We start from the raw sequence: 13,608 nt of genomic DNA, 5'->3' as shown, positions 1-13,608 counted from the left end.
TTTACTCTAAGTAGGCGAATGCTAATGGGAAACTAAGACTAATGCAAGCTAACGCTAACGGCAAGCTAAGGTTAACTTCAGCTGAGGCTAACTGGAGGCTAACAGGAGGTTAAAGCTAATGTCTTCTAAGACTAATAGAAGACTAACGCTAGCTGGAGGCCAAGGTTAGCATGCTATGGTTAATGGTAGTATGCTAAGGTTAGCCTTAGCATACAAACGTGAATGTTGGTTTGCCATGATGGTTTGCTATTAGCATGCTAAGGTTAAACCTGAGGTTAGTGCTACGCTCAGCGACCCAGAGACGAGCAGCCGCTGGGCTCCAGGTGTAGCTGAAGTGCTGGCATGCTATGGTTAACGCTAACCTGCTCACCTGCTCACCTGCTCAGGTGACGTGTGTGTTGCTCAGCGACCAAGAGACAAGCAGCCGCTGGGCTCCAGGTGTAGCTGAAGTGCTGGCATGCTATGGTTAACGCTAACCTGCTCACCTGCTCACCTGCTCAGGTGACGTGTGTGTTGCTCAGCGACCCAGAGACAAGCAGCCGCTGGGCTCCAGGTGTAGCTGAAGTGCTGGCATGCTATGGTTAACGCTAACCTGCTCACCTGCTCACCTGCTCAGGTGACGTGTGTGTTGCTCAGCGACCCAGAGACGAGCAGCTGCTGGGCTCCAGGTGTAGCTGAGGAGGCCATGAGGTTCATGAAGAGGCAGAGGAACGAGGCTCAGGTGATGAAGGCTCAGGTAGAGGGACGCACCTTTCTACCTCAACCTGACACTCTCAGCCAGGAAGGTCACCGTGACGACGGCCCTCTACACAGCAGTTACCAAGATGACAGTAGCCGTGGTCACCATGACGACGGTCTTCATGTGGACGGGAGAGAACAGTAGGACACTTATCAGCACTGAACCACAACTCCCAGCATGCATTTCACCACTGGCTGTCATTGGTCTGTTGAACTTATATTTTATCAATCGGTTATTATTGTTCTGTAATGAGCTGATCAGCTGTTACTGTCACCATGGTTACAGTGCCAGATATGTCCATCAAAATTCACTGCTGGCTCAGGTGAAATGCATTCTGGGATACACTTTCTGAAGACTCATTGATCAGCAAGGGTGTGTGTGCAAGTGTGTGTACAGGTGTGTGTACAGGTGTGTGTACAGGTGTGTGTGGAGGCGTGTGTACAGGTGTGTGTAAAGACGTGTGTACAGGTGTGTGTAGAGGTGTGTGTATAGGCGTGTGTACAGGTGTGTGTACAGGTGTGTGTACAGGCGTGTGTACAGGTGTGTGTACAGGTGTGTGTACAGGTGTGTGTACAGGCGTGTGTACAGGCGTGTGTACAGGTGTATGTATCGGTGTGTGTATAGGTGTGTCTACAGGTGTGTGTACAGGCGTGTGTACAGGCGTGTGTACAGGTGTGTGTACAGGCGTGTGTACAGGTATATGTATAGGTGTATGTATAGGTGTATAGGTGTGTCTACAGGTGTGTGTACAGGCGTGTGTACAGGTGTGTCTACAGGTGTGTCTACAGGCGTGTGTTCAGGTGTATGTATAGGCGTGTGTACAGGTGTATGTACAGGTGTGTGTACAGGTGTGTGTACAGGCGTGTGTATAGGTGTGTCTACAGGTGTGTGTACAGGCGTGTGTACAGGTGTGTCTACAGGTGTGTGTACAGGTGTGTGTACAGGCGTGTGTACAGGTGTGTGTACAGGTGTGTGTACAGGCGTGTGTACAGTTGTGTGTATAGGCGTGTCTACAGGTGTGTGTACAGGCGTGTGTACAGGCATGTGTACAGGCGTGTGTACAGGTGTGTGTGGAGGCGTGTGTACAGGTGTGTGTAAAGACGTGTGTACAGGTGTGTGTACAGGTGTGTGTATAGGCGTGTGTACAGGTGTGTCTACAGGTGTGTGTATAGGTGTATGTATAGGTGTGTGTATAGGTGTGTCTACAGGTGTGTGTACAGGCGTGTGTACAGGTGTGTGTACAGGTGTGTGTACAGGCGTGTGTACAGGTGTGTCTACAGGTGTGTGTACAGGTGTGTGTATAGGTGTGTCTACAGGTGTGTGTACAGGCGTGTGTACAGGTGTGTGTACAGGCGTGTGTACAGGTGTATGTATAGGTGTATAGGTGTGTCTACAGGTGTGTGTACAGGTGTGTGTACAGGCGTGTGTACAGGTGTATGTATAGGTGTATAGGTGTGTCTACAGGTGTGTGTACAGGCGTGTGTACAGGTGTGTGTACAGGTGTGTGTACAGGTGTATGTATAGGTGTATAGGTGTGTCTACAGGCGTGTGTACAGGTGTGTCTACAGGTGTGTGTACAGGTGTGTGTATAGGTGTGTCTACAGGTGTGTGTACAGGCGTGTGTACAGGTGTGTGTACAGGCGTGTGTACAGGTGTATGTATAGGTGTATAGGTGTGTCTACAGGCGTGTGTACAGGTGTGTGTACAGGCGTGTGTACAGGTGTATGTATAGGTGTATAGGTGTGTCTACAGGTGTGTGTACAGGCGTGTGTACAAGTGTGTCTACAGGTGTGTCTACAGGCGTGTGTACAGGTGTATGTATAGGTGTGTGTACAGGCGTGTGTACAGGTGTGTGTACAGGTGTGTGTACAGGCGTGTGTACAGGTGTGTGTACAGGTGTGTGTACAGGCGTGTGTATAGGTGTGTCTACAGGTGTGTCTACAGGTGTGTGTACAGGCGTGTCTACAGGCGTGTGTACAGGTGTGTGTACAGGCGTGTGTACAGGTGTGTCTACAGGTGTGTGTACAGGCGTGTGTACAGGTGTATGTATAGGTGTGTCTACAGGTGTGTGTACAGGCGTGTGTACAGGTGTGTGTACAGGCGTGTGTACAGGTGTGTCTACAGGTGTGTGTACAGGTGTGTCTACAGGTGTGTCTACAGGTGTGTGTACAGGTTTGTGAACAGGCGTGTCTACAGGTGTGTGTACAGGCGTGTGTACAGGCGTGTGTACAGGCGTGTGTACAGGTGTGTGTATAGGCGTGTCTACAGGTGTGTCTACAGGTGTGTGTACAGGCGTGTGTACAGGCGTGTGTACTGGCGTGTGTACTGGCGTGTGTACTGGCGTGTGTACAGGTGTGTGTACAGGTGTGTGTACAGGTGTGTCATGATCTGATGTCCTGAGAGGAAGTCCCACACTAAGCTTCTTCTTCTTCTTCTGTCCTGACAGCAAGTGGTCAGACTCGAAGCTCGTCCACGCCTGTGACGGCTCCATCGTGGAGTGGGCGGAGCTAGTGTCAGAGTTCCTACAGCAGGACTGGTCCAGACCAGTTCTGGATGGACTGAAGCCGCTTCCTTCAGAGGAGTTTAACTTCTGGTGGAACCGACTGAAGAACCTGGAGTTCATCCAACAGCAGGTGACCTACTGACTCCAGATCGTCATGGTGACAGGAGACTTCCTGTTGTTAAAGGACACCTGTTTGTTGTTGTTGTTGTCAGCTGATGAGTCCCAGAGCTCAGCTGGTGGCATCCATCGTCCAGAGAGCAGACAGCGTCTACTGGTCCACTCTGAGAGACATCTACAGAGACGTTCAGGAAGGTATGTCGTGGACATGTAGGGCACAGAGACACCTGCAGTCACAAACACACCTGTCCTTTGTCCTCTCAGCTCTGCAGGAGGCCGAGGACGTGACCATGAACCTGCGTCCAGTCCAGGTGAAGCTGGAGGAGGTGCAGCAAGTGGAGTTCCAGCAGGTAGTGTTTAACCTGGAGACATGGAGACATGGCGACATAGAGACATGTCCTAGTCTTGGACAGGTGTGACTAAACTGTGTGATTGACAGCTGAAGGACCACATAGCTGCAGTGATGGAGGAGGTGCGGCTGTTGTGGGTCCGGTCTGAGTTCTACTGCAGTCCCTGTAGGATGGTGGTTCTTCTCCAGGAGATCTGCAACCTCTTCATCCAAATGGTACCTCTTCCTGGTCCTGGTTCTGGTCTATCCTAGGGTTTAAAGACATGAACCAGAATCTGTCTTCTTCTGCAGAGCAGGAAGTTCCTGCGGGGACAGGAAGTGATGCGTGGTTTGGTGTCAGAGCCCTGTCTGGTTCTGGATAACATCAGACTGGTGATATGGACTCTGCAGACCCTGAAAGAGGTCTACACTCAGAACCAGACTCTGCTGGACCAGAGCCTCAAGCAGGTAACTGAGTCTGAGAACTGCAGGGGATTCTGGGAACTGTAGTCCCATGGCTGGTCTGATGTGTCTCCGCAGGGCTCAGCCAGCTGGGACTTCCCTTCACACCTGGTCTTCTTCCACCTGGACAACTTCCTCAGACGTCTGCACAGCATCCAGGTACCGATTCCACAAGAGTCTGGTTCTAACCTGTTGTCCAGGTACAGCATCACCCACTCCTCACCCTCTCCTCACCCTTCCTCACCCTTCCTCCAGGAGGTGTTCTGTGTCACCCTCCAGTTGGAGCAGCTGGACCAGACGGTTCTGTCCAGTGTCGATGGCAGGATGTGGACTGATGTGGTCCAGGAGGTGTATCAGGACTTCCTGGTTCATGTGAAGCTCCTGTCTGATTGCAGCTGTGACTCAACCGACCCGGACGACCAGGTGAGTCTAGCAGGTGACAGTCAGGTGATGTGAGGTTGTCTTGTCTGAGCTGTGACTCCTCCCTCAGAGCTTCCAGCTGCACCTGGACCAGTTCCAGTGTCAGGTGTCCCACATAGAGACTCGGCTGGTGTCGGTCCTCAGCCGGGCCCTGGATGCCTGCAGCGGGCCCACATCTGGAGCCAAGGTACCGGCCTGCCACTGTCACTCTGAGGGTAACTGGTCTGGTTTGATCCAGTCTGGTCTGGTTATACCCAGTCTGGTTTGATCCAGTCTGGTCTGGTTAGACCCAGTCTGGTTTGATCCGGTCTGATCTGTGTTCCAGCTGATGAAGATGTTTGGGTTTGTCCTGGACCGACCTCAGGTCCGGGATCAGCTGCACCCTCAGCTGACCCGGCTGGTGATGCTGGTCCTGAAGGAGCTGGATCAGACCGAACTGCTGTTCCACAACCACAGAGACAAGTCCAAAACCTTTGGCAGGTTCTGTCCTACGGCTGCAGCTCGGCTCAGCTGGACTCAGCAGTTCCACCTGAGAGCTGAAGAAGCTCTGAAGAGCTACCGGACGGTCCAACACCTGTGAGACCTGCACTCATAACATCTGACCAGAATCCTGGAACCTGTAATACAAATCTCTGTGCCGTGTTCAGGTGTTCGGACTCACCTGAGGCCCAGCTGGTTCTGCAGAGGTTCCAGCAGATGGGGGACATCCTGCAGGACTTCATGGACAACATCAGGTCAAACTGGAGTTCTCAGCTGGACTCGGACTGTGGCTTCATCCTGAAACATCCTCTGATCCAAGTCACGGAGCTCGGCCCACTGGAGGTCAGCTGTAGCCTGAAGGTGAGACACGTCCAGGGGTCATGAAGGTCAGGCCTTATTGTAGATGACGGGTGAAACTCTGAGACTCACCTGGACTCATGTCTCCAGGTGGAGGCGGCGCTGAGGGGGCTCAGGTACGTGAGCAGGGAGAGAGACGTGGATCTCCGCCCCCATGCTGCTCAACTCTTCAGCAGCAGAGAGGACGTCAGAAAGATCTACCTCGACCTGAGTCACATGGTGTCCTGCTACAACCAGGTACGTCCTGCCACTAGTCCAGGTGAGGGTGGTCCAAGCGAGGTTTGAGGTTCGGACTGTGCTCCTCCTTCAGGTGGTGACAGACGCCCTACAGGTAGAGCTGCCTCTCATCCGGGAGCAGCTTCAGCAGCTGAACCAGATTCTGTCCCAACTCCAGGGGAACACCTGGAGCTGTGAAGGTGACACAGAGGACTCCTTGGGGGCGGGTCAGGGGCCAGGGTCAAAGGTCAGGTTCTGAAGCTGCAGGTGTTCTGCTGTGTACAGGTGTTCAACAGCTGGTGCAGCAGCAGACACACACAGTGTTGATCATCCACTCCACAGTGAGAGAGGCTAGAGCCAACATGGCCGCCATGATGGACCTCATCCAGGTGAGTTCCCTCCGTCAGTCTGAGCTCCGTCTGTCTGGACTCCGTCTGTCTGTGCTCAGGTGTGATTCTGTGTATGCAGGGGTGGGCGGAGCTTCACCTGCTGCAGCTCTCAGCTGATTCCTTGTTAGAGGGCGGAGCTACAGAAGAGACCTGCAACCGCATCAGAGACGAAGGACAGGAGCTGCTCAGGTTAACACAGGTAGGAAAGGAATCACCTGGTGATGTGTGATGTCTCTGTCTCTGACGTGTCTCTGTTGACTTGTCCACAGGTGAACTGGAGTCTGTACAGAGCTGATGTGTCCTCTGAGACGTGGAGCTCATATGTGGACTACATCGATGGTGAGGTCCAGGACGGACTGTATCGGTTGCTGCTCAGAGAACTGCACTTCCTGTCTGACCACATGAACCCACAGGTACACACACCTGTACAGACACACCCCTGTACACACACCTGTGTACTACCTGTCTGTCTCTGTCTGTGTCCCTGTAGAGCTGCAGCGCTCCGTTGTTGGCAGTCAGTCTTCATCTGCAGGAAACAGGAAGTGTGTTTGAGCCGTCGGTGGGCGGCGGCCTGTCAGACTTCCTGAAGTCCGTCATTAGTGACATTTACGCCGCAGCCAGTCTCCCGCCCAGGATCTCCGTCAGTTGCCATGGCAACTACCAGGTGACCATGACATCATACTCTGAGCCACTGAGGCTTCTTGAACCCGTCTCTCACCTGTCTGTATGTCTCTCATCTGTCTCTCAGGTGTCCCTTCAGCAGAATCCAGAGCTCTGTGCATTGGAGCAGGAAGTGATTCATCATCTTCTGAAGGCGGAGGAGGAGGCGGAGCATCTAAGGGCGGGGCTGGACAGGTACTCTCACCTGTGGCAGAGCGACAGGACGGCAGTGTTTCAAGAGTTCCTGTCCTACAGCAGACAGCTGGGACCTGAGGAGCTGGAGCCTGAGGAGACCCCACCCACCCTGAAGGACTTCCAGAGAGAGGTGAGACACTCTGTCCCCATTTCTCCATACATGTCCTTATCTGTCCTTACCTGTCTTCACCTGTCCTCACTAGGGGTTGAACGACTTCAGATTTTTTAAAGTTGACTAATATGTGGTGAAAGTCAACGTGGACTAGTCGATGACATCACAGTAGAAAGTAATGACCTGAACACATATTGTCCTACCTGACACGGTTGTATGGGCTTCATCGTGGCTCCTCACCTGTCATCTAGGAGGCGGCCATGTTGTTATGGTCACATGATCAGTGACTCGTCTGACACTTAAAGAGTCACGGTACAGAAGTGAAGCCGGCTTGTCGGTACAACCCCTAGTCCTCACCCTTCTTCACCTGTCCTCACCTGTCCTTACTCATCCTCACCTGTCCTTACTCATCCTCACCTGTCCTCACCTGTCTTTACTCATCCTCACCTGTCCTCACCTGTCTTTACTCATCCTCACCTGTCCTCATCTGTCCTCACTCATCCTCACCTGTCCTCACCTGTCTTTACTCATCCTCACCTGTCCTCATCTGTCCTCACCTGTCTTTACTCATCCTCATCTGTCCTCACCTGTCTTTACTCATCCTCATCTGTCCTCATCTGTCTTTACTCATCCTCACCTGTCCTCACCTGTCTTTACTCATCCTCACCTGTCCTCACCTGTCCTTACTCATCGTCACCTGTCCTCATCTGTCCTCACCTGTCCTTACTCATCCTCATCTGTCCTCACCTGTCTTTACTCATCCTCACCTGTCCTCATCTGTCTTCACCTGTCTTTACTCATCCTCACCTGTCCTCACCTGTCCTCACTCATCCTCACCTGTCCTCACCTGTCTTTACTCATCCTCATCTGTCCTCACCTGTCTTTACTCATCCTCACCTGTCCTCACCTGTCCTCATCTGTCCTCACCTGTCTTTACTCATCCTCACCTGTCCTCACCTGTCTTTACTCATCCTCACCTGTCCTCACCTGTCCTCATCTGTCTTTACTCATCCTCATCTGTCCTCACCTGTCTTTACTCATCCTCATCTGTCCTCATCTGTCTTTACTCATCCTCACCTGTCCTCACCTGTCTTTACTCATCCTCACCTGTCCTCACCTGTCCTTACTCATCGTCACCTGTCCTCATCTGTCCTCACCTGTCCTTACTCATCCTCATCTGTCCTCACCTGTCTTTACTCATCCTCACCTGTCCTCACCTGTCCTCATCTGTCTTCACCTGTCTTTACTCATCCTCACCTGTCCTCACCTGTCCTCACTCATCCTCACCTGTCCTCACCTGTCTTTACTCATCCTCATCTGTCCTCACCTGTCTTTACTCATCCTCACCTGTCCTTACTCATCCTCACCTGTCCTCACCTGTCCTTACTCATCGTCACCTGTCCTCATCTGTCCTCACCTGTCCTTACTCATCCTCACCTGTTCTCACCTGTCTTTACTCATCCTCACCTGTCCTCATCAGTCTTCACCTGTCTTTACTCATCCTCACCTGTCCTCACCTGTCCCATTGGTGACACCAGTTTCTCTCTGGTTCTGATCCAGATTGAGTCACTCCACAGACTCAGCACTGATGTGACTCACCTGGATGATGTCATCATTCTGCGCGGCTGGCTGCAGGTCGACCTGCGACCCTTCAGAGACGCCGTGCTGTCAATCATCTACGACTGGAAACACATGTACACCGAGTACCTGCTGACCTCAGTGAGCGACAGGTAAACTCACCTGAGTCCAGTTCATCCATAGCTGCCTCTACTGATCTGATGGACCAGGGTCCATTCAGAAATCGGACGATTCTACAGAGTTAGAACCCGTTTAGAACCCGTTTAGAACATGTGTACATGTGCTCAGTCTGCAGCAGGTGACCCAGCGTGATGTGGACGATGAAAAGTCGTCGTCTTCCTCCAGGTTCCCTCTGACTCAAACCATCCTTCTGCTAGAAGCTGCATCTGTGGAGCTTCCTGAACACCTGGCTGCTCAGCTACAGGTAGTGACATCACTCTGACATCACTCTGAAACAGGACTGATCAGCTGTTGTCTGTGTGTCTTCCAGTGTTGACGGAGGAGACGTCTTCAGAGGACCCAGAGTCTTCTAGTTATTAACAGCAGCTGATTTTACTTCCTGTTCCTGCAGCGTCAGACTTCAAATTAAAATAATACATGATACCAGATGACTGTCTCCATGACTGATGTCTTTAGTTGCTATGGAAACGTCTCTATTTGTGTCACATGTTCAAGAGTCTGATGTTCAGAGACAAGAAGAAACAACGAGATAAATAAATGATTTAATCAGTTTTCTTCAAAAGCTGAAATTCAGACATGACTTTCATTCAACAGGTAGACAGACAGACAGACAGGTAGACAGACAGACAGACAGACAGACAGGTAGACAGACAGGTAGACAGACAGGTAGACAGACAGACAGGTAGACAGACAGGTAGACAGACAGACAGACAGGTAGACAGACAGACAGACAGACAGACAGGTAGACAGACAGACAGACAGACAGACAGGTAGACAGACAGGTAGACAGACAGACAGGTAGACAGACAGGTAGACAGACAGGTAGACAGACAGACAGACAGGTAGACAGACAGACAGACAGACAGACAGACAGACAGACAGACAGGTAGACAGACAGACAGACAGGTAGACAGGTAGACAGACAGACAGACAGACAGGTAGACAGACAGACAGACAGACAGAGAGACAGACAGACAGACAGACAGACAGACAGACAGACAGGTAGACAGACAGGTAGACAGACAGACAGACAGACAGACAGACAGGTAGACAGACAGACAGACAGACAGGTAGACAGACAGGTAGACAGACAGACAGACAGGCAGGTAGACAGACAGGTAGAAACTCAAAGAGGCACGATGATGAGAAACCTACAGAGACACGTGTCCTAAAATTCATCATTGAAGTCCTTGTTTATACTCAGCGTCTCCATAGCAACAGAAACAAACATGAACTATGGTCAGCGTCCTTCGTCTACAGCGGCCAATCAGAGAGCAGCTAGCGGCGGTAGACCCCAAAGGCCACCAGGCTGAGGAGGATGGTGACTCCGACCAGCGAGGCGGTGGCCGGCGCCGTGAAGAACTGGCGGTACTGGATCTGACAGTACCACAGCACCGACAGCATCAGGACCAGCAGCGGCACCATCAGGCTGCCCACGTTCAGCGCCACCTGCACCTGGTCGGCAGGCCGCGGCCCGCCCCCCGCCCCCCGCCTGGCGTGCTGAGAGATGTGACAGTGCAGGACGCAGTTATGGGCCAGGTTCAGAGACGCCAGAGTCTGAGCATCGTCCTGCAGCAGCTGACCCTGATAGATCAACCGGACCTGCTGCTCCTGGCCCGCGAAGTAGGTCCTGGAGGAGGAGGAGACAGAACGGGTCGGGTCAGAACACACACGGGTTCAATGCCAGGGGGTGTGTACCACTGTGTGTACTACTGTGTGTACTACTGTGTGTACTACTGTGTGTACTACTGTGTGTTACCGTTTGATGTAGCCGATGGTGTCCTGGGGTTTGACCTGAGCTGTTCTCTCTGTGTCGTTGAGGAACTTCAGTCGGACCACCATGTTCCTCTGAGACGACAACGTCTCTCCTCGGTTCCTCACCCCATCTGTCCCTCCCTCCTCCCCCGTCCCCCCCTCCCCCTCCTGCTCCTGGGTGGACGTGGTTGTGGGCGGGGCCCCCGTCACAGAGCTGTCATTCACGGAGGTGGAGTCTGAAGAAGAAGCTGATGATGGAGGGGCAGAGGAAAAGGAAGAGTCCTGGTTGGTGGGGCTGGTCCTCTGTGAGGGGGCGGAGCCTGTGGAGGAGGTGAACAGGTGCTCTGGGGGTTCGGAGGTGCGGGTGGAGATCCAGGCGAGCAGCAGCACCATCAGCAGCAGCAGCGAGCCGAACAGCACCGTCACCTCATCTCCAACTCCTTCGATCAGAGCCATCGCCCACTGCAGCTCACACAGGTCAGCACGGGTCACACACCTGCACACAGGGGGCGGGGCTTAGCAGCAGTCTGACTGGAACAACGTGGCTCAGGGTAACGCCCCCTCCTGCTACTAACCTGCTGAGACTGAGACTGACCATTCACCTGAGACCTCACCTGTGTTTACTGACACATACAGGTGGAGCGACAGCTCACCTGACCCAGCTGTTAGCAGCTGTTAGCCCGGGTTATCAGAAGTTAGCACAGGTTAGTAGTGGTGAACCCGGGTCCCGGGCTAGCAGCGGTTAACCCGGGTTATGTGCCCCCCCCCGGCTCAGACCACTTGTGTCCAGCTCCACATCAACAGTCTAAACTCGGAGCTAGCTGCGGGGAAAGCGCCAGGACAGGAAGTTAGCTAACGCTTAGCTTGATGCTAACAGCGGACGTAGCTGCTGCTCGGTGAACAAACACAAACGTTTAAAGTCAGAAACAAGAAGGAATCAAACTCACGGTTCAGTTTAGAAGCTTCATAGTACACAGCGTCAGCCAGCTAACAGCTAACAGGCTAATGTCTGCTGCTCTTCACTTCCTGCTACCGCTCCTCCTCCTCTTCTTCTGTGGTGTTGTGGTGCTGACGCGATACTTCTTCTTCTTCTGCTTCTTCTTCTTGTTTTATGGCAGTTGGCAAACAACGTCTGGTTGCATTACCGCCACCTTCTGAAATGGAGTGTGGGTCTGAATACTATATGTCCCTATGCTTAAATGATCTTTATTAGACCAGTTCTTCTAAGAAAAGAAAAAAGAAACTTAAAACATACATCTCCAGATTTCTTTTGTAAAATATCATTTAATATTAAAGGAGTCTCTTCCTCTTCTAGTTGATGGCTTAACTGTTGCCTCTCTTTACCATATCTAGTACATTCTACAATTACATGTTCTATGGTTTCCTGAGTGTTACATACACTACATCTCCCATCAGCATGTTTTCCCACTAGAAATAATGTACTATTTAGTCCTGTGTGCCCAAATCTCATTCGTGAAATTATGTTCTCTTCCTGTGTATTTCTGCAAGTACTTCTACTCACCCCCACTCTTCTTTGAATACTATACATTTTCCTACCTGTCTGACCAGTATCCCACAAGACTTGCCACTTCTCCTTTATCTTTCCCTTAATAATGGATTCAACTTCAGCCTTACTATACTTAATACTTAAACTTATATGATCCAGTTCTGTTGCCTTTTTTGCATACTTATCAGCTAACTCATTCCCGGTCACTCCTTTATGAGTAGGAACCCATACAAAACCAACATTTATTCCAGCTTTCAATATCTTGTTTGCCATCTGGACTATTTCTAGAACAATGTCTTGTCTAGATTGTGAATTTATGTTTTGAATACTTATCAGAGCTGAAGCGGAATCTGAAGCAATTACTAAACTTCTTGGCCTATTGCTCTTAGCCCAAGAAAGTGCCATCAAAATAGCAATTAATTCTGCTGTATATGCTGCTAAATTATGATTAATTCTATTTTGTGATGTTATTTTTAACTTTGGAATAACAAAAGCCACTCCCACTCCCGCATCCCTTTTGGACCCATCTGTGTACAATATAATTCTATCCCCATATCTCTCCCTTAAATACCCCTGCACCACATAATTATCTATATCCTCATTCTTAGCTTCTTCCAATAGACTAAGATCAACTGAAAGATCTTCAAGAGTCCATAAAGGAACTCTTGAATACACTACTGTAGGACTTAGATCTAATGAGGCTATTTCCATCTCATTTACTTTCTGTTTAATAATCCACCCAAAACTACTCTTTGTACCTTTCTGTCTCTCTTGACACTGTACCAGAGTTGATTGACTTATATGGTCTATCCTATGACCTTTAAGGTTTGTCCAGTACACTAGACTGAGCTGGTCCCTTCTGAGATCTAGAGGCATCTCCCCCATCTCAACTTGGATGGCTGCCACTGGGGTTGTCCTCATAGCTCCACAACATAATCTTAAAGCTTGACTCTGTATTCTGTCCAATTTATTTAACACAGTCTTAGCAGCAGACCCATATACAACACATCCATAATCAAAAACTGACCTAATCATTCCAACATACATTGTTTGCATAGCACTCCTATTTGCACCCCATTCTACCCCACGCATACATCTCATTACATTCAATACCTTTTTACACTTCTCTACCATCTTTTGAATATGTACTGCCCATGTTAATCTTTTATCAAACCACATCCCAAGATACTTAAAACACTCTACTCTTTCCAATTCCTTATCTGATATTTGGATCTTTAACTCCTGACTTATTTTTCTCCTAGTAAAGAAAATCATCTTTGTTTTTTCAACAGATATCCTGAATCCCCACTCAATTGCCCATTTATGTACTACATCCACTGCTTGTTGCATCTTACTTGCAATGTGCTGGACATTCCTCCCCCTTTTCCACATTGCTCCATCATCTGCAAATAAAGCCACACCAATAGACCTTTCTACATTGTTAAATATGTAATTTATCATTAATGAAAATAGTAATGGACTAATAATACTGCCTTGAGGAGTCCCATTGTCTACCTCATATTCCTCACTCAGTACCCCATTTATTTTGACTTTAATTCTTCTTTCAGATAAAAATGACTTTACCCACGCAAACACTCTCCCCTTTACTC

General features: G+C 50.3%; 3 protein-coding genes across 3 annotated transcripts; 2 read left to right on the top strand and 1 right to left on the bottom strand.

The window, feature by feature from the left end:
• The first annotated feature begins 510 nt into the window (after positions 1-510).
• Positions 511-3,842, top strand: LOC311509936 (dynein axonemal heavy chain 17-like). Its single transcript, XM_084575387.1, has 2 exons — positions 511-879; positions 3,186-3,842. The coding sequence occupies exons 1-2, from the start codon at positions 578-580 to the stop codon at positions 3,382-3,384; spliced, it is 501 nt and encodes a 166-aa protein (XP_084431513.1). The 5' UTR covers positions 511-577; the 3' UTR covers positions 3,385-3,842.
• A 1,774-nt stretch (positions 3,843-5,616) lies between these two features.
• On the top strand, positions 5,617-9,135 carry LOC311509941 (dynein axonemal heavy chain 17-like). The gene is made up of 10 exons (XM_084575392.1): positions 5,617-5,643; positions 5,717-5,822; positions 5,908-6,011; positions 6,091-6,210; positions 6,281-6,424; positions 6,502-6,675; positions 6,760-6,996; positions 8,539-8,708; positions 8,845-8,980; positions 9,047-9,135. The coding sequence occupies exons 1-10, from the start codon at positions 5,623-5,625 to the stop codon at positions 9,050-9,052; spliced, it is 1,218 nt and encodes a 405-aa protein (XP_084431518.1). The 5' UTR covers positions 5,617-5,622; the 3' UTR covers positions 9,053-9,135.
• A 130-nt stretch (positions 9,136-9,265) lies between these two features.
• tmub1 (transmembrane and ubiquitin-like domain containing 1) lies at positions 9,266-11,554 on the bottom strand. The gene is made up of 3 exons (XM_084575393.1): positions 11,439-11,554; positions 10,496-10,987; positions 9,266-10,366 (listed from the first exon to the last, which is right to left on the bottom strand). The coding sequence occupies exons 2-3, from the start codon at positions 10,945-10,947 to the stop codon at positions 10,015-10,017; spliced, it is 804 nt and encodes a 267-aa protein (XP_084431519.1). The 5' UTR covers positions 10,948-10,987; positions 11,439-11,554; the 3' UTR covers positions 9,266-10,014.
• Between the last annotated feature and the right edge of the window lie 2,054 nt (positions 11,555-13,608).

The sequence above is a fragment of the Chelon labrosus genome (assembly GCF_963514085.1).
Source record: "Chelon labrosus genome assembly, contig: SCAFFOLD_39, whole genome shotgun sequence".
Taxonomy (NCBI): domain Eukaryota; kingdom Metazoa; phylum Chordata; class Actinopteri; order Mugiliformes; family Mugilidae; genus Chelon; species Chelon labrosus.
This window is presented reverse-complemented; position numbering and strand designations above follow the sequence as displayed.

Bases quoted from the DNA above. Each gene is read 5' to 3' on its own strand.
- tmub1 (XM_084575393.1), bottom strand. From the start codon at position 10,947: ATGGCTCTGATCGAAGGAGTTGGAGATGAGGTGACGGTGCTGTTCGGC. The intron at 10,367-10,495 runs GTAACACACAGT...CTCCTCCTCCAG, and splicing joins ACCATCGGCTACATCAAACG to GACCTACTTCGCGGGCCAGG.
- LOC311509936 (XM_084575387.1), top strand. From the start codon at position 578: ATGGTTAACGCTAACCTGCTCACCTGCTCACCTGCTCAGGTGACGTGT. The intron at 880-3,185 runs GTAGGACACTTA...CTGTCCTGACAG, and splicing joins CATGTGGACGGGAGAGAACA to CAAGTGGTCAGACTCGAAGC.
- LOC311509941 (XM_084575392.1), top strand. From the start codon at position 5,623: ATGGTGTCCTGCTACAACCAG. The intron at 6,425-6,501 runs GTACACACACCT...GTGTCCCTGTAG, and splicing joins CTGACCACATGAACCCACAG to AGCTGCAGCGCTCCGTTGTT. The intron at 8,709-8,844 runs GTAAACTCACCT...ACATGTGCTCAG, and splicing joins CTGACCTCAGTGAGCGACAG to TCTGCAGCAGGTGACCCAGC.